The sequence below is a fragment of the Emydura macquarii genome, unplaced genomic scaffold (assembly GCF_026122565.2).
Source record: "Emydura macquarii macquarii isolate MOO-44397 ecotype Brisbane River unplaced genomic scaffold, CSIRO-AGI_Emac_v2 contig_2578, whole genome shotgun sequence".
NCBI lineage: Eukaryota > Metazoa > Chordata > Testudines > Chelidae > Emydura > Emydura macquarii.
Genome location: NW_027132715.1, coordinates 87,416 through 97,487, shown reverse-complemented (window position 1 = coordinate 97,487; position 10,072 = coordinate 87,416). Strand labels below are relative to the sequence as shown.

The following is a 10,072-nucleotide window of genomic DNA, read 5'->3' as shown; positions in this document are numbered from 1 at the left end:
TCAGACAGTTCTCCAAAGAGCAGAGCTGAGGAATTTCTGATTGACATGGTTATAGACAGCACAAGAGACAGAGCACAGACTGGATAGCAAGATATCACAGTAAAACCCAAAGCTTTCATCATAGGGACATGCCGGTATATTCCATGTCGGTGCTGGGGGGACACAATCAAATAGGGAAGCAAATCCCATGATTCTGCCCCCTTCCCCCAAAAATTGCAGCTGGAAAATTAAAAAAGATATATCAGAATTGTCCTTCATGCTTTATTAACCATAAATCCCCGTCAGCGTGAAAAGGAGGTGGCAAGCAGCTCGAATAACCACAACAGCGGAAAAGAGATGCACAGATTTTTGGAACAGTGTTTTTTAATGACACTAAAATGGCAACAAAGTCAAGGAAGTAATATTGGAAATGGATGAGTGACAGTCTCACCTTCATTGATGGTTTATAAATCTCTCTGTCCCTTTCATGTTAACTTTTCTTTATTTTCTTTCATACTGTTCATTTTTACTCACCCTTTCTTAACTCATTTCCCATCCCTGTTGAACTGAATCCCATGAGTGTAAGGAATAATCAAGCAGGTTGTCTCGGGGTTGGATTGGGGAGACTGAACCCTTTATTGCCTGCTTGTTCCACCTCAACACCGCGAGTGAGCGACGAGTGGGTTACTTCACAATCCTTTTATCCAGAGCTGTATACATTTTCAGCAACTCCCCATAGACCCTTATTTGGTTACATTGACACCTATACAATGAATATTAATAACTACATAATGAATATAATTATACCCGCCCGTGTTTGTTGTTTACAGGATTATTGCAAAGCGCAGGCACATTATCTTGAAACTTGCTAATATTTCTTAAAATATACTGTATACAAGGGAGGGAAAGAAGACAACGCTCTGTTCTCACCAAAGACCTTGAGGGAGAATAGTAATTTGTTAGTTTCTTTCCTTGCGCAAATGGCTAGGAAGGGAGGGAAAGGAGAGAGATAACAGACTCTAGCTAGAATTCACACCAAGTAACAGAAACAAGGTCTGCCTGTGCCATGTCCCCATTCCCTGTAGTTTACGCCTGATCACTTGTCCAGCTTATAACTTACTCTCCTACAGAACCAAAAGTCATACAAGAGAAAGAGCAAAGGCTGGATAGCAACATATCACAGTAAAACCCGAGCTCTCATCATAGGCAAATGCTGGTATAATTCCTGCTGGTGCTGGGGTGACACAACCAAGTAGAGAAGCAAATTTATGAGTGACAGTCTCATCATCAGGATATTTTTATAAATCTCTCTGTCCCTTTTGTTCTCCCTTTTCTTTCATACTGTTCATTTTTACTCACCATTTTTTCTAGCCCCCATTTCCCATCCTGTTAATTTCTCTGTGTCTCTTCCACTCTCCTCTGATCCCTGTTACAGATCATTCCCCACTCACGTTCTCAATTCTCTCCCTGAGTTTATCCCTCTCACTGCCTCTGACTGGTTCCCCTCTTTAGAGAGCTTTCCTCTCATTATTTTCATAGCTATTTTTCACCCTTTCTCCAGGATTCTCTGGTAATTTTGTTTTACTTTATCTTTTCCTCTTGTTTCCTCTGTTCGCTCTGATTCAACCCTTCCTTGGCCTCAGTTACTCTCCATGTTCCCAACACCAGAAGTTAAAAATCATGAATTACAACCAAAAGTCGTGAAATTGAACCTGCAAAACATGAGGTTTCAAACAACACAGACTGTATCTGGGTGATCCTGTGATTTGTGAACTCTCCCTGCCCATCCCCTGCGTGTGTGTGACAATCACTGTGGTGCCAGCCCTGCAGCGACAGAGGAAGGTGACTGTGGCCCTGAGGCAGGAGCTCTGGCTGGGAGCCCCAGTGAGATCTAACCCCACAGATTGTACAAACCCTCCCTGCCGCTGCGGAGCTTCCAGCTTCTCCCAACCCCCCAAACCTCATTAATTAATGCTGGGTCCGGCCACCCCCACGTCTGCCTGTCCCAGCCCGGCTGTTAATTCTGCCCCTGCCCAGCCCCACATCTGCCCCTCAGGGCCCCTCTGCTCCCCCTGCAGCTCCAGGGGTCCTTCACCCTCCTCCCCCTCCCATCCCTGGTGCTGCAGGGAGGGGGAAGGAGCTTCCAGGGATCATAGAGATGAAGATCCTGGGTATTATAGACTAGGGTGTATGAGGCTAGAGAGGCTGATTCTCCCCCTCCTTGTGTCTCAGGCACACAGCCTGAGCCGGGATCCTGGCCCCAGCCAGAGCCAGGGGCGGATTCTCCCGCCAGGGACAGAGCCCGGCGGGAAAGTGAAGATCGGGGCCTGGTCACCAGCAACGAAAAATGTCACCTGCCCCCGGTCACAGTCCAGACACACCCGGATCCTGCTGGGGACCCGGCGCAGGGGCAGGGGAGTCTCAGGGGAGGTGAGAGCCCGGAACTGATCCCCCCACTGCCTCACAGCCCAGATCCCCTCCTCAGGGCTAGGGCTGATCCGTTCCTTCCTCCTCACAGACTCTCTGGCCACTCCGAAAGCCCAGCATTGCCCACCTTCCACCTCCACCTCCCACCAATGTCTCCCCGAGGTGAATCCCTCACAGCCCAACACACAGAGCGCAGTCTCAAATCTCTCAGGGTTGTTGGGCAGATCCTGCCGTGTGTCTGCCCCTCTCACACTTTTCCCATCCTCAGACAGGATGAGCAGGGGATGAGCTGTGCCTGGATCCAGAGTCACAGTCTCTGGGGAGAGAGAATCAGAGCGTTAGGGGTAGAGCTCAGCCCTGGGGGGGCTGGGACCGTTTCTTACACTCCCCAGCTGCCCTGTTCTGGCTGGGACACACCTGGATCCCAGGGAGTTGCCTCTTTCCTGGGTGCCTGAGGCTAAGCAGAGCTTTCACTGCAGGTCCTGTAATGGGACCCACTTTCTTTGGTTTTTATTTGTTTGCAGAGGCTTCAGCTCCCTGCTCCTCCTACTGGGGCTGCTCCATTCCCAGTATCCGAGCGCAGCATAGAACCTTCTAGTGAGGAGGGAGCAGAGGAGGCAGGTGCCAACTTTAAACCCCAGAGGGAAACTCCCCCCACCCAAATGCAGCCTCCACTCCCAGGCCAGGGAACAGAGAGGATGGCGCAACATTGGGGAAGAGCCACTGAAGAGCAGAAAGCAGGAGGTGGCATTGGGTGGGGTAGCCCCATCCTTCAGCTCGAGAGAAGGGAGGAGCTGCCAGCATCAGAGGGGAGCATCTCCCCAATCCAGGAAGCAGTGAGCAGCTCCAATGGGAGAGCCCAGTCCAGCCCAGAGGAAAGGGAGGATTTTGGAGAAGAGCGATGAGGAGACCCCCCTGCACTGGGGTAAAGGAGAATCATGTGTCAGCCCTCAGGGGCGAGAGCTCTGTTCGGGGGCTGCTCAGTGCAAGTTTTTCTGTTCTTTAGCTTGGACATGAAGGCAGCACTGAGGTTTATGTCAGAATTGTTTGTGTGATGTCAGCTGGGGATCTCCTCACTGTTACTGTGTTATATTTGTGGCTGTGTGTGTCCTGGTCGCTGTTGGTTTGATTTATAACTTTAGGAACAAAAACAAGAAGATGTTTTCACTGAAGTTCTCATAATTCAAAGATAATCTCCACCTGCAAACTCACCCTGTGTGAATGATCCTAGGGATTCTCCTCTTTTTGTGTCCAGTGCAGATGGCAGAGTGTCTGGAGGGGAAAAGGATAAAAGAGGAGATTTCAGGTTTTCATGTTTTTAACACCATTCCCCCTCTTAACTCATAGAGCTGTGTTGTCATCATAACAGAGAAAGAGACAGAGAGGCCCAGAGACACACTCAGGGATTTAATAGAAACTAATCTGAAACCTTCTGTTTCCTCTCTCATTCAAATTGACCTATGCAGAATCAGTTGTAATAGACCAATCAGAGAAGAGAATAATAATATGAAAATAGTTTGTACAGCAAAAACCGTGCAAATTGAAAAGTTCCTGCATGTGCAGTGTATGAGTTATATCTGATACTTAATATTCATAACACTCAAAGAGATTGGAAAAGAACTAACAAATATATCACTTGGATACATAGCATGTCAGACTTTGTAAGGGGGAGTCAGAGCTTCATAGGAGAAATCCACCATGACCCACCTATGCCCCAGGAGAAGGCAACTGACTAGTACTTCTGTCTGTGTGTCTGTCATTTCTTACTTTAACAGTAGGTGTAATTGCAAGGCATGCTTTTGGTACAAATAAAAGTTAGAATTCATCAACCAGAGTGACTTGGACCCCAGCTGTGTGGCATTATCACCTGACAATTAAATAGAAGCATAATCTAATTATGAACGGATTGGCCCAGAGCCATGCTCTTCTACGGTGTCAGAGGCTTATCCCGATTTCCCCTCCTAGATCTCTTCTCTGTACCTTTGAATTTCCTCAGAGTCTCCATTAGAGCAACAGTTTTCTGGGAGAAATCACTGAGTCCCTTTTCCAGTTCAGGAGAAATCTCCTCTGGCTGCTGGAGCTTCCCCTTCCCACACCTGGAGAGAAAAACATTCACGTGGTTATATTTCACGTAGTGACTCATCAGAAGTTCTTGCTAGTGGGTTGCTGCTCGAATGGGCCTGGAGTTAGCATTTCTCTACTTCTCCCAGCCTCAGAGCAGGTGCAACACAGGCCATGCCAGTGACACCTTCCCATCAAGGTCCCATTCATATTCTGCAATTCTGGTCTGGAGATAAAATGGGAATTGAGTATCCAAGGACAATTCACTCCTTGGGGCTCCATGCTCTCATGGACAGCAGGTTCCCATGGTAAGTGTTGTAGAAATCTGCCCACTAAAAACTGATACCCTCCTCTGCAGCTTGTTCCAGCCAGGTCTCCAAACAGTCTTCTGGTGGGAAAGACTCTTGATCACTGCTGCCCTGGACTGAATGGTAAGCAGCGCCCCAGCAGTGAAAGGCCCATATTCCATCTCCACTATCCTGAGATAGCCAGGCCCCCAAGGATGTGACATCTCTAGAATATAATTGTGGTTAGTGTTTCCCATTCAATAGGTAATTCGATAAAAGGGTGAGGGCCTCAGGATTAAGTATATTGGAGAGATTTATAACCAAAATGTGTATCCAAATGACTTCCCAACACATTTTGATGTCGAGCCCTGGGCAGATACGTTGCTAATATCATCTCCAAGATCTTTCCCAGTGTTGGGAAGTGTGAGGGGGAGTGAGAGAGAGCCACGTACCTGCTCAAGGTGCTTCTGATATCCTAGAGGAGAGAGAGAGAGAGAGAGAATTTCAGCCCCACCTGACACACACTGTGAATTCCAAGGAAGGGATTTTGCAAGCCTAGTGAAGAGAAGTCCTGCCTTAGCTACAGGGCCATGGATTCCCTGAGCTAATGGGGCTTCTCCATCTCTAATATCAATGCCTTTGTGGCCCTGCAAAGAACAATAGTCATTCACATTTCAGAAATGCTCACACTGAGTTACACTGAGATCTCTGACTGATGGACTCTTGTGCTCATGTTTTGGAGCTGTCCTGTCCCTGTGTTGGGATCTGGAGTATTGCTAACTCAGTCTCACCTGCAGGAATTCAGTTGCTGGCTTCAGACACTTCCCCTCCATCTCACTGATCAGCTCACTGAGATGACAAATCTCTTTACACAGTTTGATGATATTTTCATTCTGTATCTTGACAATCTCCTTGTTCCACTTTTCCAGCTGGGCCAACATGAGTCGCTCTTTTTCCTCCAATAACTGCCGCAGTTGCTGAAATTCAGACACAATTTTCTGCCTCTCCTTTTCTATCTGTTTCTGTAAAATGATAGGGAAAAGGCTGGTCAGGGAGATGGAGGCAGCATGGGGTCGTTTTGTGGAGTCCTGAGTGTGCAGGAGAGAAAACTTCATTGCAGACCCTAAGATTTCTGACACTTGAGTTTATTCTGTGGTACCTGGACGAGGACTCTCACACCTTTTTCATTTCTCCCCAATATCTCTGAAAAGGGAGGAGTCCACATCTGATGTGGTTAGGACACTGTGTTATCAGTGGCCTCTGAGAACGGAAATCCTGAGTCATCAGCATTACTCGGACAGAAGTTGCAGGGGGAAAATAGAAGCAAATAATTGAACAGCTCAAGAAATGACACAGACAGAAGGAAAGCCACAAGGGCTAGAAATTAACTGAAATGAAAGCTTTGATGCTGCCTTTGAATCTAACACAGAAAATCTATGATCATGGAGAAACATATCCTCACTCATCACGGCCACAGAAGAATCTGCCTACAAACAGACCTCTCACCACAAATCTCCATAGGTCAATAACAACAGGCTCCTACCAGATACTCCTGGCTTTTCTCCTCTCCAGTCACTTTAAATCCCAAGAGCTTTTCTCTCTCTTCCCTCAGAGTCTTCAAATGGGCTTGAATGTTTTCCTGTAGAAACAGAGATGATTTGGGAGGTTTCATTTTGAAGGTTGAGAGGGGTGTGTTGGGGGATGTTTGTCCACCCAAACCCAAGGTCCTAATTGACTTATGACATTTTGGCCACCAAGGAAATGCAAGCTAACAATGGAGACTGAGTGTGTGTCATATTCCCAGTTGTTCCTAATTCAGGTTCAGTCTTTTTGTGAACTAGAGAGAGACCTCACTTCTCCAAGCTTGACTGGTCTTTATTAATTTATTGGTAGTACAGCATGTAACAGGAAACTGGAGTGACATGGGGCTGAATCAGTTAATGTGGTTTTCAGAAGATTAAATGATTCAAATCAGATCTCACTTGGGGTCTGTTGGGGCTGCTGGAAAATAAATAATAATAAATCCTTTGATATAAAATCATCATAAAAAAAGTAACTTGTAATTTGCCTTCTGCAGTCTGAATGCAACACTCTCACCAGGGGAAGCTGGCTTTTAAACGGATTCAGCTTCCCAGATAAAGTTTCCCACAACAGAACAGACATGGTTAAAGCTTTCATTTTTGCCTTTTCTTGCCATGCTGCAATATCATTTACTTTTTATAGCTTCTTTCTTACAACAAAAACTTTGCAGAGCTGAATGACACAGTGACCCCAATCATGGAAGGAGACGGGTATCAAGTGTGTCAGGCAATTTGTAATGACATTAACCTACCTTGTACTCCTCGGCAGCCTCCTGTATGGGAACCACCCTGTGGGACTTGTGAGCCCGGGATCTGTCACACACGACACAGATGGGGGTTTGATCCTCTTTGCAGAACAGCTTGAGAGGCTCCTGGTGTTCCACACACACTCTCTCCCTTCCTGCGCTCTTTGTTACCTTGAAACTCAGCTGTTTGGTTATTTCTACAACATTTGCCAGCTGCCTGTTTGGTCTGAGGTTTCTGTGTTGCACAGCTTGTCTGCACTGCGGGCAGGAGACGTCTGTATCCGATCCCCAGCAGTGCTGGGTGATGCAGGCTCGGCAGAAATTGTGTCCACACTCCAATGTGACAGGTTCTCTGAAATACTCCAGACAGATGGGACACGTAGCCTCATCCTGGAGAGTTTTCATAGGGTTGTCCGCCGCCATGGCTCTCTCTGGACAATGGAACAGAGAAAGTTTCACTTTCTGATCTCAGAAATATGCCCCGCCTGCAGCAGCAGCTGGGAGTTGCCTTTCTTAGAACTGACTCCTGCTGTTTGCAGAGCTAGAGCGTGGCCATTGGTAAAGTTAGAACTCTGGAGGCTTTTCCTGAAAAATGTAGCTCTGGGTCTCCTGCAATCAACCCCCTGTGCTGGTGTGGAGAGTCACTGGGGCTTCACAAGGGCATCAGTGTCTGTGTGTGATGATCAGCTGGCAGGTCTGTGTGCTAAGGAGCGATATTAAATCCACAGGCCAAAAAGCTGGTTAAGCTGGAATCAATGTTTGAAAGGCCTGATTCTCATTTACACTACGTCTGCTCTGCCTCCGCGTAAAGGGGCCACAGTGTCACCAACTCTCGTTATTTTATCATGAGTCTCACAATATTTAGGGTTTAACACCCAGCTCCCAGAAGCGTGTGATTAGCTGAGAATCTTGGCTGTCATTTTCTAAAATAAAGACGTTTCTAGCCTTTGTGGCTGAAGAGGAAAAACTTAAAATAGTTCCCCACGCTTCAGATTTATAAGCTTTAAAAAACAATCAAACAACCCCCCTATGTTTTTCTTTATTTTATTGAGATTTTTGGTTTTCTTTGTTTCTCAGCTTTTGCGTGTCACTCTAGTTACATTCTCAAGATTTTCTACTAAACCCTGAGGGCATGGGATATACTATATTTTTTAGTGAAAAAGGCTATTCTCATGTAAGCACAGCATTCCAAGAGCTGCAGCGTTTAGAAAAGCACCAAATATTGAAAGAATCGGGATAAAATCATAAGAGCTGGGGACAACGCCAATGTGGGATGTTTGCTAAGATGGCAGGGGCTGCACCAATGACTAAGGAAGTTAGAAAGCCTCTGTCCTCATTATATCTGAGCATGTCACAACACCCCTATGAAATGGAGAAGTGCTGTTATCCCTTTTTTTTATAGAGATGAAGACGGTGAGGTACAGCCTCCCACTCAAAGGATTGATATTCTGACAGTAATCTCTGAAACTAAAATATATATTTTTATTTAATGTGCCAATACTTTCCGGTACAGTAAATGTTAAAAGAAACGTGCTAAAAGAACAAAACAAATGTGATCAGTACAATTATACACATCAGAGTAGCCACTACTGCAATACCAAATGTTGTCTGTGTTCAGTTGTCAATGCTGGCTGCATGCGTATGCCCCTTGTGTAGGGGCTGTCCCAGCTATGCACAGGTAACCGAGATGGCACTCACGATCGAATGAATTGACATGACCACGGATTCGCTGAGCAATGAAGGCACCCGGGGCAGGTTTATTGCAGTTGAAGCACAATGAGAAGCGACCTGTAGCTTACTAGTACACTTCAAATACGAGTGCTCCGTTGCAATGGACTCGGCACAATTTAACGGCAGGACTTTCCGTTATCCTCTAGGCCAGTTGACATCATTCCCTCTGACACCCTCTTTTATATACTGCTACAGACAATTCCGTTCTGCCCCTTCGACGTAAGCAGTTGCCAACCTCTTGACATAGTCTAATACCACCCCTTACCTTACACTGGATGGTTCAGGCAAAACATCTCTATTTGTCATAGTATAAGACATTTCTATCCATCAAAGTGTCATTCCAGGGGGTCAGGTTGTCCTTGTTATCTCTTTGGTGTTAGGATGTCCTGGTACCTTCTGCATCTGCTCTACATTTTTAGTAATGTTTTGATAGTAGTGATGTTTTGGAAAAATATGTGTGTGCAGTATCAATTCTTCTTCGTGCTAGTTTCTGTGCGGTCGTAAGTTCACAGCCTCACTCCTGCTAACTTGGCTTTATAACAGACTTGACCATTCCTTTAGCTTAGGCCTCACGCCTTGGCCTGTCAGGCTAGGCTTCAGGCCTCATGCTCTCACTCTCTGCTACACCAAACAGTTGGAAATAGCTTTAAATGGTTACATTGTACATGCAGTGATCAGTCACATGTAGGATGCTGACAAGTTCTTACTGAAACATTAAAACTGTATAATAACAACAAACCTACACACACAAACATCCAACTTCATTATCTCAGGCATAACGTTTATCATGGATGGCGTGTGAACCTCCCATTTGGAGACACTAGCCCCTCCAGCCCCATCCTTTCCCACTGAAGCCCTGCCCTTTCCACCACTCCCCAGCAGAGCTCCAATCCCCTATGGTGGCCAGAGGATCCCTGGCCCAGTTGGCCCAGGCCACCCAGCCCTGGATGGTCAGAGCACCAGGGAGCTCCAGCTGTGGGGTGCCAAGTGCCGGCCTACTCCAACACCACAGCCCCAAGTTCTGACCTGCCCCACCCCAGCAATGACCCAGCCTGTCGGAGCACCATCCCACCCCAGCACTGGCATGCTGACCTGCCCCATCTCCTACCCACCCCAGCCCCAGGCTGGCTAGCCCACCCAACCCCAGAGAACCAGGAAACCCGAGCAGTGATCCCAGCTGCCCCAAATCCTTCTGGCTGGGCCATCTGCATCCCTGACCACTTCATCAGAGAGCTTGAGCAGCGCCTGAACCATGCTGGGC

General features: G+C 46.9%; 1 protein-coding gene across 1 annotated transcript; it reads right to left on the bottom strand.

Moving 5' to 3' along the window:
- Nucleotides 1–2,207: 2,207 nt before the first annotated feature.
- Nucleotides 2,208–7,503, bottom strand: LOC137163473 (zinc finger protein RFP-like). Its single transcript, XM_067563726.1, has 7 exons — nt 7,087–7,503; nt 6,298–6,393; nt 5,546–5,776; nt 5,207–5,229; nt 4,387–4,502; nt 3,619–3,678; nt 2,208–2,722 (listed from the first exon to the last, which is right to left on the bottom strand). Exons 1-7 carry the CDS (start codon nt 7,501–7,503, stop codon nt 2,208–2,210), a joined length of 1,458 nt encoding a protein of 485 aa, XP_067419827.1.
- Between the last annotated feature and the right edge of the window lie 2,569 nt (nt 7,504–10,072).

What these genes read in the sequence shown, in the direction of transcription:
- LOC137163473 (XM_067563726.1), bottom strand. Translation starts at nt 7,503, where the DNA reads ATGGCGGCGGACAACCCTATGAAAACTCTCCAGGATGAGGCTACGTGT. An exon ending in GACTCTGAGGAAATTCAAAG is followed by an intron (nt 3,679 to 4,386) that starts GTACAGAGAAGA and finishes TTTCCCCTCCAG; the next exon opens with ACACTCTGCCATCTGCACTG. An exon ending in CCTAGGATCATTCACACAGG is followed by an intron (nt 2,723 to 3,618) that starts GTGAGTTTGCAG and finishes CTCTCTCCCCAG; the next exon opens with AGACTGTGACTCTGGATCCA.